Source organism: Sinocyclocheilus anshuiensis, unplaced genomic scaffold (assembly GCF_001515605.1).
Source record: "Sinocyclocheilus anshuiensis isolate Anshui unplaced genomic scaffold, SAMN03320099.WGS_v1.1 scaffold431, whole genome shotgun sequence".
In the NCBI taxonomy this organism is placed as follows: domain Eukaryota; kingdom Metazoa; phylum Chordata; class Actinopteri; order Cypriniformes; family Cyprinidae; genus Sinocyclocheilus; species Sinocyclocheilus anshuiensis.
Genome location: NW_015551065.1, coordinates 1108122 through 1125724, shown reverse-complemented (window position 1 = coordinate 1125724; position 17603 = coordinate 1108122). Strand labels below are relative to the sequence as shown.

General features: G+C 33.9%; 1 protein-coding gene across 1 annotated transcript in view; it reads left to right on the top strand.

Moving 5' to 3' along the window:
- The window catches only part of LOC107662067 (voltage-gated potassium channel subunit beta-3), a 33776-nt gene that overhangs the window by 4043 nt on the left and 12130 nt on the right, over nt 1-17603 (top strand). The window contains exons 2-4 of the mRNA XM_016451937.1: nt 12876-12919; nt 13269-13306; nt 13631-13710. Of these exons, the coding sequence (XP_016307423.1) occupies nt 12876-12919; nt 13269-13306; nt 13631-13710 (162 nt within the window). The remainder of the gene's footprint in view (nt 1-12875; nt 12920-13268; nt 13307-13630; nt 13711-17603) is intronic.

The following is a 17603-nucleotide window of genomic DNA, read 5'->3' as shown; positions in this document are numbered from 1 at the left end:
CTATCTATCTATCTATCTATCTATCTATCTATCTATCTATCTATCTATCTATGTCTGTCTATTGTTCTATCGTTCTATCTATTGTTCTATCATCTCTGTCTGTCTGTCTGCGTGACCTTAAAACCTTCAGAATTCAATCTTTTTAAACTGCTTCAAACCTTTGGCCAGGCTTACTCAAGCCAACATCAAAGTTTGCTTTAGTGAACTTTTTTAATCTAGTTTACATTGTGTTATTACTGGAGTCCTCTCTATTGAGCAGCTGTGCCAGTGGTGTATAAAGGACAGGATATTGTTAGCCAGAGGGTGGAAGTTGGCAGGTGAAAAGAAAAAGATTGTTTTTGTGGAGTTTTCTCAATAAACTGTCATCTCAGTTTTTAATTAATAGAGACACAAAAGCACTGTAACTTCAGTTAGTGGTCAAGGTAAAGATAGTGGTTAAGGTAAAGAGATACTCACTCTCTCTTTCTCACTGCTCAACAGCATGTTCAGAATAAAATACTAGCATGCTGCTTACTGCATGTTGTGCAGTGTACACTGCATACTGCCTATTATTTTTTAAACAGCAATAATGCACTCTAAAAAATGCTGGGTTTTATGCCCTATTTTACCTAGCAATGGGTTGTATTTAACCCAGCATTTTTTAGAGTGTGGTTTTCTTTCCTGGTGAAGTTGATAATTAGTATGTAGTATGTTATTCAGAATATCCCCTCATAAATGCACCCACATGCAATTTTTTTTTCAAATGTAAGGCATGTGTACCAACACATTAGAAAATACTTGCTGTGTAATGCTATTAATGACATTCAAAATAACAACAGCTATAATTATGCTAATGACCCCTGATTGTTGTGATTGAAAAGCTACCATTTCATTTTCATGCACTGGGAGATGGAGGCCATTAAGAAACATATGCGTCTGATGGCACATCATCTGTGAATATCGCAGTTGTGCTTGTCATAGCGAGAGGTTATACAGCAATGTCCTTAGCCAGCGCTCTGGATTAGCCAGAAAATTACTCACAAACCATATGTTAGATTTTTATATCAGTTCCTATACAGAGTTGAAGTGGCTTGCAGAGATTCACATGTTTAACGTGCATTTGTCATTGTGCAAATATAATTTGTTGGTGCTGTGCATGCTGTCAAGTAACACTAGAAGACGTGTTAACATTAGAAGGTTTCGGATCTCCCTTTGTGAAAAGAAGTGTACATAACTGTTTTGTATTTGTGCTTGTAGTGTACTTCATATCGTAAATGTACAGTACATTTACTGTACTTGAGGATAATATAATTTTAATAAAATAAAAGGCCACTTACTGTAAGTGTACTTAAAGAGAGACATCCGTGTGTTTCTTAACACACTTAAGTACTCTTTTAAAAAGTGCACTTTTTAATAATGTGAAATGAAAGGTTTATGTTAAAGTGCATTTTAATTTCATGTTTTAATTTTTAATAAAAACTGAATATGTTGTAGTCATTTTTTGTTGTATTTAAATAAATACATTTATTTTGATGTGTTGAGCACCTGCTTATAGCTCTCACAAAAAAAAAATCTAAGGTTAGGTGAAAAAGTGTTCTTTCATAATGTACTTAAAAGTGCTCTATTTTGACGCACTAATTGTGTACTTAATATACTAAAAATTATTCTTTAGTACTTCTTAAGAAAATCTTAAGAACATCTAAGTGTACTCATCCGTGCTATTTTGAGACATCATGAATATGAAATAAAATGTAAAATTCAGTTACCACTTGTAGTACACTTGAACCCATAAGTGTACTACAAGTGTAAATAAATACATTTTTTTAATACAGAGATAGTATGTTAAAAGCACATTTTAGTTCATATTCATGGTGTCTCAAAATAGCACAGTTGAGTACACTTAGATGTTCTTAAGAGTATCTTAAGAAGTACTATATATATTTTTAGTATATTAAGTACAAAATTAGTGCATGAAAATGGAGCACTTTAAGTACATTATGGAAGTGCACTTTTTCACCTGGGTTGCTCTATATATTCAAGTTTACTCAGAAGCCAGTTATGAAAACTTGAACATACTAAGTAACCTTAACTAGATATTTTCTGAGTCAATAAGTTTGCAAGATTTTTTCAAGTAAACAAATTGAAATGTGTATTTGCTATTAAAGCTGCAGTCCGTAACTTTTTTTTTTTGGTTAAAAATGTTCCAAAATAAATTTTTGGTTGATGCAATGACTGACAGCCACACATACTCCCCAAAACATTACATTCATCTGCACTGAGGATCCGTGCCGTTGCACAGCCCACGTAAAAGGCGCTTTTCCACTGCGTGGTATGACTCGGCTCGGCACGGCTCAGTACGCTACGACACGGCACGGCTCGGCTCGGTTTGCGTTTCCACTGCAGTTCAGTACCGCAGAGTGGGCGGGATTATTCACATGTCATTATAGTTGCACCGCCTCTACTGCCGCGACTCCTGAAAAACTTTTTCATTCCGCGTCGCCCCATCAAGCTCTCGCTGGATCCGCTCCTCTGCTGTCAATGAGAGGAACATCTGTACTTCCTCAACAGACAACGAAACAACCACTTTTTGGTTGTTAAAAAAGGTGCGGCTCCCGCGGGAGCCGTACCGTGCCGTACCATGCAGTGGAAAAGTGCCAAAAGATGATAATTCTGCAAATAACTTCAATTGCAGGTTTCAAACAGAGATGGCAACAAAGAGCCAGAACTTTCTTTGCGTGAACATTTGGGCGGCGTTATGCAAATCTTCCCACATAGTGAGGTAGATATGTGGGGGCATGTTAGAACGAGCCGTTTTAGGTAGGCGTGGCTAAATGACTTTAGTCTTTGCAACTTTACAGATCTTCTTTATGCACTAAGAGCTTGTAACACTCCAAAGAGAAAGGAAAAATTGAAATCGCATCATATGACCCCTTTAATATATTTTAAATATGACATGACATACAACTTTCAATAGAAATTACATTTAAATATATTTTAGATTACCTTAAATGCTTGTCAGTGCATTCGGTAACATACATATATTAGATAGTATATATTATAGTCTTATTTCAAAGACAGTGAAAGTAATCATGAATTTGCATATAAAGATAAGTCCTAGTTTTTCCACAAAGGTCTTCACTGTTAAACGTTTTTTAAAGTGTTCAATGAAAATTATAATTTGTGATAAATTTCTCATTCTAATGCTGTCCATTACATATGACTTTTTTCATCCGTGAAACACAAAAGAAGATGCTTAGCAGAATGTCTATGTTGCTCTTTTTCCATACAAAAGTTAAGTTACAAAAAGGATATAACAACAATATACTGTATTTTTAACGATCTGAAACAAGGTTTATAATACCCACAGACAGCGCAATGCAAGCAAAAAAAACAAAAAAAAAAGGTTTGGGTGAATAGACTTTCAAGGGAGGGACAGAAATCTGTTTCATTAAAAATACCTTCATTTATAATTTGAAAATGAACAAAAGTCTTATATTTTTGGGAAAACATGAGGGTGAGTCAATGAAGAAAGAATTTTAATTTAAGGGTGAAATATTTCATTAACGCTGTGTATTATGTACTAATATGTGAAACTAATCTAATTCAGATCTCAAGTATGTGCTTGTAACCAGTAAAAAAACAAATATAGACTTCTGCAATAAAACAGTTCTGCACAGGCATTAGCTCTCTGACTTTCAGCGCTGACTTGGAAATACATGTCTGGAATTATAATGTGTTTTAACTAAAAACGAAGAAAGATTAGCTTCTGTTTTGACCAGTGAGAAGTATGATACAAAATATGGGCGAATGAAATGAATGTGTACTGGGTCCCTCTGTTCAGTTGGCTTTGGGTAGATGTTGGCCAGCATCTTCTAATATGTAATTCTCTCAGTTACCCAAGATCACAATCAACAGTGAGTGATCCAGAGCTGGCCTGATTGCTAGTCGATAAGAAATCAAATAGGTCAGAGACACTGATCTCTGATTCCAACACAAAATCCATAACTAAGATTAACATTAAATCTCTAACACTTATCCAAGACAACATATGAACAAAAACGTTTAGCCAACATGTCTAAAGCCATCAGCTGAACTTTAGAGTGCTTTTACTTTTTGTTTTTACCTATTTAAGTAGGACTTAAGTACATTTTTTATATGTATTTTCAAAATGATTTCTTTTGGCTTTTGAAATATTGTGAAAGTGTATACTGCTGAATGTACTGACAAGCATTTATGATAAACTAAAATATACTTTAATGTCATTTCAATGTCATATTGAAACTTGTATGTCATGCATTTACATATTTGTAATTACACATTTGTAATGATGAAGTTGCAGTTTAGTACACCAAGGCATAGTCAGTACATCAAAACAAGTACAACAAAAGAATATTATAACATAATTATTTAAAATGTACTTTAAAGTATACATACTTTTAATTTGACATTATAAAAAGTGCACTTTTTAGAAAGTGTACTTAATTGTGTTAAGTACACTTAAGTGGCCTTTTATTTAATATAATATATTATCTGCATATACAGTAAATATACTTTTAAGATTTGAAATACACTACAAATGCACATTCAATACAACATTGGGTGAGGGATAAGAGAACAAGGAGAATTGGTTCAGTTCCCTCTATGTGTGTGTCTATACAGGGATGGAGTCAAAACCAGACCCCCAAGACCCAGACCAATTGCAGACCCCCTGAGACCCTGGCCAAGACTAGAACCCTTGAGGCCCAAAACTAGACCATGACTTAACCCAAGACTCAAACCTCCAGAGTACTCCACAAGACCAGTACTCCAACTCTTTGCACATTTATATTTGGGTTTTAGAGTCTTGTGTTTTGTGGTTCTAGCTCATAGGCACTAGCAGTCGTGTTAATGAACACAGATCTGCTAATTACATTAAGCAAATTCATTTGATCTCACAGGCATGGTGACTCATATTTAACTGCATTCAATTTATTTTGCCAGTATAATGTCATGAAACATTTCCGATCTCTTTCCTGTCCCAGACACTGTAGAATCACAGAAAATGAGACTCACCATCATGGTTAGTCTTCCATTACCAATGCAACATTGTAGCACTGCAAGTATTAACTAGGTTAGCAAAGTGAATAGCTGCATTATACTGTCAACTTTGGAGAAGATTATGTTTCAATAAGATGCCTAGATTAAATTGTTAAAGAGTGAGGGGTTCCAGGGAATGGACCTCATTTAAAAAAAAATGCATTTTGGGACATAGATTGATCAGACATATCATGCCTATGTAACACTTCTTTCAATGCTGATACACTGTAAGTGCACATACCTTAAAATAAAGTGCAACCAGATATTCTGAAGGACGTTTCTACTCCTTTTGCTCCTACAATTCAAGTCGGTGGGGTTCAAAACTATACTTCAAAAAATAGTTTTTTTTAGACATTTTTCAAAATCTCTTTTTTTATATTAATAGGGGAAAGAAATGTATATACTGTAGGTTTTGAATTATGTGAGGGTGAGTAAATAATGACTAATTGAGTTCATTTTCATTGCTGAGTGAACTATCACTTGAAGCCTTGATGCTGTATTTTACAAAGACCTTGATCTATAGAGTATAGTTCAGTTTCTAAGCTAAATAACCAATGAATGCTCTTTGGATTGCCACTTTCAAGACTGTATGTTTCTTTACACACTTAAGTACAATTTAAAAAAAGTGCACTTCTAAAAAGTTAACTTCAAAGTGCATTATAAATCACTGTTTTAATAATCTTTGGTGGTGCTTTAAAGAAGTGCACTTATTTTGATGTGTTGACTAACATACTAAAGTACATATGTGACCCTGGACCACAAAACCAGTCTTAAGTAGCACGGCCCAAAATACATTGTATGGGTCAAAATGATCGATTTTTCTTTTATGCCAAAAATCATTAGGATATTAAGTAAAGATCATGTTCCATGAAGATATCTTGTAAATTTCCTACCGTAAATATATCAAAACTTCATTTTTGATTTGTAATATGCATTGCTAAGACTTCATATGGACAACTTTAAAGGCAATTTTCTCAATATTTAGATTTTTTGCACCCTCAGATTCCAGATTTTCAAATAGTTGTATCTCGGCCATATATTGTCCTATCCTAACAAACCAATGGAAAGCTTATTTATTCAGCTTTCAGACGATGTTTCAAAAAATTGACCCTTATGACTGGTTTTGTGGTCCTGGGTCACATGTAAAGTAACTGTAGTGTGTTATTAAATATTACCTTTAAAACCACATATTTTTAAATGTACTAAATTGCAACGTCATCATTACAAATGTGTTATTACAAATATATATTTAAATACAGGACATGTAAGATTGAAATAGCATATAATCGTAGTGTTTTTTAGTTTACCATAAATGCTTTTGGCACTTTTACCGTATGTCAAAGAAAATAGAAATAATGGTGAAATTACATAAAAATAAGTTTTGAATTCCTACTCAAGTGGGTCAAAAAGCACTCTTAAATTCAACTAATTGCATTTAATATAAATTTAAACTACAGTGGTGGCCAAAATTATTAAACACTAGTATTTTTACCAGCTAAAAATGGTTTTAAGTAATTTACAAACATTAATTTTGCCATTATTTTGTAATAATCCAGTGAGTCTAACAATAGCCAGTGCTCCACACAGAGAAAAACTGGATTATTACAATTAATGGCTAAATTAATGTTTGGAAATGTAAACTAATATTTCCTACAGACACACTACATCAAAAGATAGAAATAACTGACTTATAACCATTTTTTAGTGGGCGAAAATACTAGTGTTCTAATAATTTTGGCCACCACTGTATATTACATTTTTATTTAACTGTAAAAAAAAAAATGTATATACTGCTGTCTGAAAACTTCACATTCAGTTCACACTTAAGAATATTCTTTTAAAATATATTATTTCCATAACATACTTTGCTGATGTGTTTTTTAAACACTTTGTAATTTATTTATTTATTGAATGATTGATTGACTGATTGACTGTCAAAAGGGACATAGTTAAAGGGGATATACCTAAAATAAATAATATATGAATATTAATGTAGGAAAAACTCACAAACCTTTTCAGACTTTTCAGGATATTTTCAAAAATTTTCAAAATAAGTAAACATAAAAAAGTCATTGATTTGCATCAATATGACTATTTCTAGTAAAATAATAGTGGAAATGAATTCAGCCAGAGCTACTGCACAGTACATACTTCCACATCAGCATGAAATGTACAGCTATTCCAGTTTTGTTGGATTATCTGTTCAGTATAACTTTAGTATATATGATCAAACTTATGCTTGGTATTCCTCTTGGTTCATTCGTCACATAAGAAATGGAAGATGAAGCTGAGCACATTACATTATGCAATATTGTCTGGTGCACAGTATATATACACTTCTTCTATATATATATATATATGCTGAATAGTAGAAGGAGTTGCATGATAGAAAGCCATTCTACACATAACTCTCTCTTTTGCTCACTCACTTTTTTCCACTTCTCAGCATGTGCAGTAATTGCCTATGCTAACTCATTATAAAGTACATTAATCAGAATGGGCTTTTTACGGCTTGCAGACAGACACACTGTGGAGAAATGTGCGCTGCTCTCTCCCACCACTGCTTTCCATTTTCTTTTCTCTTTCTTTCAGCGTTCACCACTCTGCCTCAATATTGTTCCCTCTTTCTTTCTATCGCATTGCTTTTCACTCTTTGTCCTCTGCCTTTTTCTATTTTCTCAATTTTGCCTCATCTCGTCATTATTTCATTTCCACTTTATCTGCCTTCACTCACATTTTCACATTTGTGGCTCTCCCTCTCCATCTCTCTCTCTCTGTCTCTCTCTCTCTCTCTCCACCCTGTTGTGGTGCACTGCAGTATTCTGAGAGGAGTGTGTCTGGATGGTGTTGTGTGCTCTGCATTTCTGATTTTTATGAATCTGCCTGATGTCTGTGTTGATGTATGATGTGACCTTTGCAGTACAGCGGGGTCCAACAGTCTGAGGCCACAAGTGAAAATATATGCGTCACGTCATTGCAAATTATATTACCAGCATAACAATGTGAGTGAAGCGTTTCACTAAAAAAGGAAAAAAGAAATAAATACATTTGAGAATGAATTAGAGTTTGGTATTTTATTTTTGCTTTAATGACAGATTCTACAGTTAGTTTTTGGACCCTTTTGTACTTAAAGCAAACTGTGTTGTTGTGCTGGTCTTCTTTGCATGTAATTCTTTGCATATGTGAAAGTATACATTTTATTTAAAAAAAAGAATAAAAGTTGAAAGTGTATAAATATTCATACTTTCATAGCTATCAGAGCACCTGACCCCACTCCTACCTAGTTCTCAATAACATAAAATACTTTATGGTATGTATTGTATAAACATTTATTTACAGATATTTATACTCTCCAATACTCTCTTGTAATTTCATCATGGCGATATTTGTGATTGTTCTTCTCGTACAGTTGTAGACGCACAGCCATTTGCACTACAAATAGGGAATAACAGATTATTATTAAATATAGCATCACAGTAGTGATAGTGATGCTGCCTTAGCAACCTAGCAATTTTATGAGCTAGACTCAAGTACTCCAGCATTTGACAAAAGCAATAAACATGGATTCCTGCATTGCTTACTATGCAAACTACAATTGTGTGTCTATCTCTACATACCCTATATCAGTAAATAGAAGTCAGTGGTTGTTGCAGAGGCCGGCGTTATACAGCATGTGTTTGTGTGTCAGCAGGATGATTTATAGTGAGGCTTATGGTAGGAAAAAGATAATCTGCCGAGATCTCAGCATTATTAAACCTCTCTGTCTCACAGAAAAAGTTTGTGTAGATAGAGCGTGTGATTTTTAAAAGCTTTTTCCTATCTTTTGTAACAAATGTCTTTAACAAATAAAGCCTTTACTGATGATATACTCAGTAAAAAAAACTCTCAAACTGAAATGTTGCAGCACATAACCCAATCACAACCAGAAAATAATATATGTTTGTATATTGTATGTATATTATTTGCCGCAATGGTTAACTGAATGGTTAACAAATGTACTGGTGCTCACTTTTTGTTGCAACTGCTGTTGTTTCGAAAATTAACTCATGTTAGAGATATCACTTGTATTGGACATAATGCAAGAGACAGCATCTAGGAATATGTGCATTTGTGTTTTACAAAAATGTGAAAATTGTGTGTGGGGGGTTACATGTTTTGGAAAAATTGTTAGGAAACCCCTCCTGTTGGCTGGTTCCCAAAAAAAAAAAAACCCAAGATAAATTGAAATTTTGTCATTGCATACTATTGTTTGGTGTTGGTAAGATTTCTTAATGTTTTTGAAAGAAATCTCTTCTACTCACCAAGGCTGCATTTATTTGATCAAAAAATACAGTAAAAACAACAATACTATGAAATATTATTACAGTTTTAAATAACTATTTTCTATTGAAATTGATTTTAAAATGTAATTTATTCCTGTAATCAACGCTGAATTTTCAGCATCATTACTCCAGTCTTCAGTGTCACATGATTCTTCAGAAATCATTTTAATATGCTGACTTTTCAAAAATAATGCATAGTCACTCTTTCCATGTCATTAACAGGGCATGACTTTTCAATAAATTGTGTGAGGGACAAGTCGGTAATCACTGAAAATCTTGCTGCCCGTCCTATTTGTTTTTGGCACACTTATGAGAGATGTAAATATGTCAGATTCGTGAGCTCTTTTCAGTCAGTCAGCAGATCTGGTTCTCTGACTCAGTGACTCAGTTGTAGCATTTAACAGCCCACTGGAAGTTGAATTTCAGTCTGTTTTTCACACATAGTATTCAGCTAAATAAAATGTTGAATACAGAGCATGAGTTTTATAGATTATTTGCATGATTTACAAGACAGTGCTTTTGTATCTATAGCTTTAACCCTTATAATGCATTCATGTCTGTTTTGACTTAGAAGATTTACATAAAAATGTCTAAAAATAGATTAAACAATAATTTTTTAAGAGATGTAACCACTTTAAAAAAAATGTTGAGACTTTCCTAAATAGGTCATTTGTGCAAGCAGCTTATTTTGACCTATAGTTACATTAAGTTAAGCGCCCTCTTGCTGGTGTAAAAATAATGACCATCATTACCAATCAAAATGTGGGTTTGTTTAAACGCAATGTGTGGACTTTTATTACACCATCTCTTACCCACCTTTTTCCTATTCAGATGCTTTGGAAAGTGTTTTATGGTGCATTCAATGTCCGAAACATTTTATGAATATGTGTGTTCGCTGGGACTGAACCCATGATCGTTGTGTTGCTTTAATGCAATGTTCTACAAATAACGCTACATGAATCCCAAATTATAATGTGGATAAAAGGGCACAGTGGATTAATACAAAGGTTTCGGTGGCATGTACTGCTGCTGGGGCTCTAATTTAGTAAACACTTCTGGGTCGTATTTCAGGGAAGTGACAAACAACTTATATGGTTATGGGTTGAAGGACTGTAAAAATGTTGCATGTTTTGTGTTCGGGTCATTTGTTAGAAATTAATATGTAGATTTCATGAATTGGGACTGTTCTTGAACAATCATGGGTTGCATATAAAGTCAAATGAATGTAATTACATTTCTTCATTCCAGTGGGGTAGTACAGGTAATTCTCAGATTATCTGTTCTTCTTCTAATTTTATAGAATTATATATTTACATTTAATTTCTCATCAGTATGGAAATATAAATGTTCATTCTTAATCAATCAAAAAGGCGTAAATGCAGTAATAACATGGTAATAATATAGTAACAAAAATGTTTTTACATTCACTCGTTAATGAGAAGTTGCTGATCAGATAAAGTATGGTTTTACTTAAAAATATTTTTCTTTGTTTCCAAACAGTCCTCGAATGTGAACATTGTATGCAGATTTTGAATGCATTATGCAGGTTAAAAGCCTTAAACACAGGGACCAGTTGCATGGAAAAGAGCGATTCTCTTTTCATGTTCCACACAGTATTAAAACAACATGAGGATGAGTAAATCATAGCATTCTAAATTCTACATACTACTAAAAATATATTGCAAAACTAATATTGCAGGTTTCTGTGACAGTTAGGTTTAGAGGATGGAAAATATCATGAAAAGTCCCCACCATGATAGAAAAATGTGTGTTTGTGTGTGTGTATGCGTGCATGTAAACATGCAGCATCGACTGTGAATATTCAGCACCATCATCTTCATGTTTTCCTCCCCGAGGCTTCTCATCATATACATGCATATAGATGTGTGCGTGCGTGTGTGATTCAGTTCTAATGCAGTGCTGTGGAAAAGAGCGAAGGATGGAGAAAGATAAAAATGAAGGATGACAGAGAAAGTGAAAACATTTGTGTCAGCGAGAAAGAGCTTTGCATCTTTCTCTACCTCTCTCACCCATTCCTCTCGTGTGATGAATAGATGTGTCTTTTTTCTCTGCTTTTTTAGATAAAATTAATGATTCATGCTACTAATTTAACAATTCCTCACGGTCTTGACTGGTAATATGTCTATATCAATATAATGAATAGTCCATTCCATACACACATTCACACACACACACACGCACACACACACCGAATGCAAACAAATGCACAGTTGCAACATTTCTATAAATAGACTGGTCGGGCAAACAAAAATAGATGCAGAGAAGAGAAAGCGTGGTTCAGCCGCCTGGATCGAAACATGCTGACAATCTGTCGCTTTCTATCTTTCTGTTTCTATCAGACACATAAGTGAGCAGAGGCTGAAATGAAAAGCAGGCACGGGGAACACATAGCTGATCTTCAACTGGTGTTCTCACAAACAGCATGCATCTGTAATTAAAACACCAATGGTGCTACTATAGAGTATATACTATGCTAGCTGATGTTAAGATGAAGAGTTGACATCCATAAATGTATGGTATAGGGTAATTAATCTGGAATTATTCTGATAATTGATTAATCAGTCAGCTATGCCTTTGAGTAATCGAATAATCGTATTACAAAAAGCCAAATTTTATTTTTTTATATTTTGCTTAAAAAAAGTTATCCTACATCCTGCACATTGTTGCTCATGAACACTGTGTAAATTGAAGGGTATGCAAATGAACGTAATAAATGTGTTTATGTAAGCTCTACGTTATGTGCAAAAAAGGGTTAAATATAAATATGACATTCTAAGACACGAAACAACTGATTGCCCACAATAAGTAAATATAAAAGTAAAAAGACTAAATGTACAGATCAAGTAGACCGATAACCAATATTTTAAACCAATATGTCACAATTAAGAATAACAAGGCCTCTGACAAAACTTTTTTTAAATGCTTTTAAATTATTTAATTGACAAATCGATTTTGAAAATTAACCATTAAATGCTTAATATCTGCACCGATAATCGGCCAGACCGATAATCGGTTGACCCCTACTCATTATACAATGCTACAACACAAATTACTTGTGTTGTAGCATTTTCAATCTGCATTTAATATCCAACAAAAAGCATAGGCTATTTAATGTTATATGTAGCAAAATGTATGTTTTAGTCAAAAGTTTGGCATTAATTTTTCTAATGCGCTCCATCCGTTTTTTGCAAATCCAGTAAGTGAATACAGTCATGTTTAAAGTGTGATGTTATTCAACTGTGGTCTTTAGCGTCCTTGTTAGTGCGTCTGCCTCCCATGCCAGAGACACCGGCCCGAATCCTGCTCAGAGTGAGCGAGTAGAGTAGAAACGGAGGGGTTATACATGCATATTTTAAGACCTAATATTAATTGAATATTGACAATGTAGCACATCTTCGAGCAAATGTTAATTTGATAAAACTACAGTATATCGAAAGTATGGTTCAAATGACTAAATTCTCTCTCTTTCTCTCTTAGAAATCTTGGAAAGTCGGGACTACGTGTTTCTTGCTTGGGTCTTGGTGAGTAACTATAAGCTTTGGATATTTCTCTTTAAGACTAAAATTGCTCAAAGTTTAAACTGGAGAGTCAGTTATTTATTTAAAGCTGAAGTGTCTATTTTTTCCATGTTTAAATGCTTTCATTTATTCCAGCTTATGCACTGACAACTATAAATAAGCCACAACATCCATCTGAGCGTCTAAACCAGCCTGACACAGCAGCATTAGCTCAATCATCGGGCTGAGGGTTTTGGCAGGGATACCTGTATTGTAATGACAGACAGGGGGAATGTTGGGAAATCTGTTGAAATCAATCATTATTTTACCAATTCTGGTAACACTGTCTCACACACTGTCTTTCTCTCCACAGGTACCTGGGTGACGTTTGGATCTCAGATCTCCGATGAGGTGAAAATAGTTTCTTAATTTCACATGATATTGTTTTATATCATTTTGATATTACACACTCATGTCATTCCATACCGTAACTTGTAACTTGTAACTCTAACTTAAAAGAAGAAATTCTGAGAAATGTCAGAGTGTTTTATATATTGTTTTCTATATATGCAGTAGTCAATAAGCAAACATAAACATATCTAATGCATGATAGTCTGCTCAAGTTTAAATACTTTTTCGGTGGTACCTGGAATGTTTTGCACAAAGATGATTTCCTTAAGGGGCCAGATCTCTGTCATCTTCTGCATGTGTTTGTGTGTGGATGCTTTTCTGTAGATGGCGGAGAGTTTGATGACGATAGCCTATGAGAATGGAGTAAATCTGTTCGACACGGCAGAAGTGTACGCTTCAGGCAGGTACGATTCCCAGCAGTGCATTGGATGAGAGATTCTGTGTACTGCATTCTGCTGTTACTCCTCTGCCCTGTCAAGTACTGGACCACAGACATAGATTTGGGTCTGAATATGTGTTCGTCCCTGCCAGTAAACATGTTTTTCTGAATGTATTTTGTGAAAAAGAAGTGTGCTTAATAGTATTGAATGTGGACTTATAGTGTACTTAAAATAAAAAAGTACATTTTTCATAAAAATGGTCATTTTAAATAATATAATATTAATTAAATAAAAGGACACTTAAAATAAGTGTATTTAGAAAGCATGTTCATAAGTTTCTTAACACATAAGTAAGCTTTGACTTAAGTCAACTGGACCCACTTTATATTAAGTGGCCTTAACTACTATGTACTTACATTTAAATTAATAATTTGGTACAATGCACTTATTGTGTACATACATGTTTTTACATTGTACTTATATTTAAAAAATACCTGCATGTAACTACATCTGTAATTAATTTCTGTAATTACATTTATAATTACACAGTTGACCCATCCCTTACACCTTAACCCACCCTTAAACCTACCCATACCAACAAACCTGTCTCTAACCTTACCCGTTTCCCACCTCAATAGCAGCAAAAGTGTTTTGCAATTTAATATGAACACAATAAGTACATTGTACTTAATTTTTGATGTAAGTACATAGTAGTTAAGGCCACTTAATATAAAGTGGGGCCAGTGAACTCAAAAATTTTACTTTACAGTACATTTAAAATCTTTGTTTTAATAATATTTTGTCATGCTTTAAAGGAATAGATCACCCAAAAATTAAAATGAAAAAAGTACTTGATTTAAATTTTTACTGTAGTAATATGTTATTCAATATTACATTTAAAGTTAATAAATGATAAATATACTAAACTGCAACATCATCATTACAAATGTGCAACTACAAATATGTTTTGAAATATAAGCTTCAATGAAAATTAAATGACATTGAAGTATATTTTTGTTTTCCATAAATGTAATATTTCCTTAAGCATTCGGCCCCACTTTATATTAAGTGGCCTTAACTACTATGTACTTACATCAAAAATAAGTACTCCTTGTGTTCATATTGTATTGCAAAACATTTTTGCTGCTATTGAGGTTGGATATGGGTAAGGTTAGGGACAGGTTCGGTGATAAGGGTAGGTTTAAGGGTGGGTTAAGGTGTAGGATGGGTCAACAGTGTAATTATAAACGTAATTACAGAAATTAATTACAGATGTAATTACATGCAGATATTTTTCAAATATAAGTACAATGTAAAAACACGTATGTACACAATAAGTGCATTGTACCAAATGATTAATTTAAATGTAAGTACATAGTCGTTAAGGCCACTTAATATAAAGTGGGACCAAGCATTCTTATAAGAACTTTTATTCTTAATAAGCTCTCTCCTTATTAAGTACTCTTCTTTTTAACAAGGCTCTGGTTGTTTTATTTTTACTTCTCTCTTTCTGACTACACAGAATTGAGATCTTCTTTTGTAGGCAGTGGTGTAGTGCTGTCCAGTCCTGCTCCTGGAGGGCCTTCCTGCAGAGTTCCGCTCCAATCCTCCAATTAAACAGATGTGTTGGAGCAGACTGGAGCTAAACTCTGCAGGATGGAGGCCCACCAGGAATAGGATTGCGCAGTCCTGATGTAGTGTGATATAACCTAGCTACTTAGGTTAAAATAAAGGTGGAGTGAACTGAACAGCTGTTTGGAGATCTTTGTGATTGGAGGGATTATGTAACGACATGCTGATCGTCATTTGTAGCTGTGTAGATTACATAAATGACCTTTGAGAAGTCAACATGTCCTGTGGTGTGACATGCTATACTCCATCTAAAACCATTTTCAAATAACTAATTCTTTTATAATTATTATGCTTGTGTAACGGAGGCCTGCTAGTAAGAGCTGTGCAGGTAAACCTCACTCTCCTGATCTCAAGAGGCAGACTACTACATGCCTCCTGTTGTCTGATATGTCTGTTTTTTAGCGAGTAAAAGAACGTTTAGTATAATTGTGAAAGTATGCACCTTCAGCTTGTGGTTTTTACTGATGTTTATAAAGTAACTAAGTTTATTTTTTATTTTTGTATAATTTAAGATGAATATTTAATGGACTAAAGCAATTTAGGTTTATTTGATTATAATTATATCATTTTTGTTAGAAAATGTATGTTAAAATATGTGTATCAAATATGATCATCAGGCTTTTGAGGAATGGTTATTTGTTCAACTCTCAGTCATCACTGTATTGCATTGCATTATATTTTTTATTCCTCAAATATAAACTCCATATTCTTCTGTATTATACTACAGTATATGAGCCATAAAACCCTGATGAAGCAAATATGATACTCAAACAAAAAAAATAAAAGAACCACATGCACAACTTTTTAAATATCTTGTCTAAAGTTTCAGTAAATTGTTTCATTTTGAAAAATTAGATTTTATATGTCAGGCAGTAAAGGGCCTGTCGAAATTGATGTTGATTAACAAAAGTCCATACACATACTACCCAACTATATTGTGTATTTTGAAACTCATTTTATAGTTGATCAGCGTTTATTTATTTTTTTTTTCAAATCTATTTAGGAAGTAGTTTGGAAAGAGTCAAGCCAGGTCACTCTTAAATGCACAGGTCCAGGGATGGATTATGACATATGACATAGGCCCCCTTCGGTATTTTTTCCTTTTTTATTCGAAATATCTCCAAACGATTCTCAAATATGTGTAAGTAAATTTTGCATCTTTATAGGTCATGTTAGTTGAACTATAATGGGCAATGGGCAAAGTAGCCTAAGTAGCCTAATAAGTGTTAGTGTAAAGATGGGGATACTGAAATTAACAGTATTTATTTTTAATGTGCAATAATTGTATTTATGGGCTACCGCTTAATAGGTGCAATCATTTGATTTAGATGCCGCTAATCACCATGTGCATTATCAATATCTATATGCCGCTGTCAATTCCTTTTAGTGCTATATTTTTAATGTAGCCTATGCTGTAGCATCTTTCATTATATTTTTATATTTTTTATATTTTTATACTGATTCTGTACAGTAGGAGGCTACATGTTTTAGTTAGTACAGTATTTATAAGCCAGTGGAACGGAATTTCGTTCATATGTGCACTCTGTGTACAGTTGAATGACAATACAACTATACCTACTATCTATTAATTACGCATAAAACCCATCTTTTTACTTAAGTACCAGATATGGGTGTCATGCCATAATATTTTTAATACGACTGACTTTGTATTTAACGTGGATTTAATAAAAACACTGTAAGTTACTAATTATAACACTTTCAATGTACAGAAAGAGAAGAACATTATCATTGACTTCAGTCTAGCCAGAGTTCAAGCACTCTCAAAAACTCCCATTATAATCACTGAAGCAGTTTACAATGTGAAATGAATCTCTTACTTACTTTCGTACATTCACATCTGCACTTTGTTGTTTCTGATGAGAAAATTCGCCAGAGAGCAGAATTCAGTCAGGGAGCGCGCACACTGAACAAAACACAGCGTTTCAGCAATGACTCATCTGAACGCCTCTGATTGGCCATTGAATTAATAAGCTCAACAGAATCGTGTGTGATTGGTCATAATATAATGATCAGCGCTGTAAAAACGCGTCTGTCTCTGGCTCAGCGCCAGCCAAAGCGCAAACGCAGGTTTGAATTTAGCAGCTGATGATGTGCCGCACTGAACGTTCTAATCACACTGGCGTGATCGTATCAAATATAAAAAAACATTATTCAGCTATTTTTTTTTTGTCTTTTTGGAAGCTGCATTCAAAATCCAATTGGCTCAACAATCTCCGTCTGATTGGGCATGACAGAGGCGTCCCCCACGGTTGAAATCGCTTTCT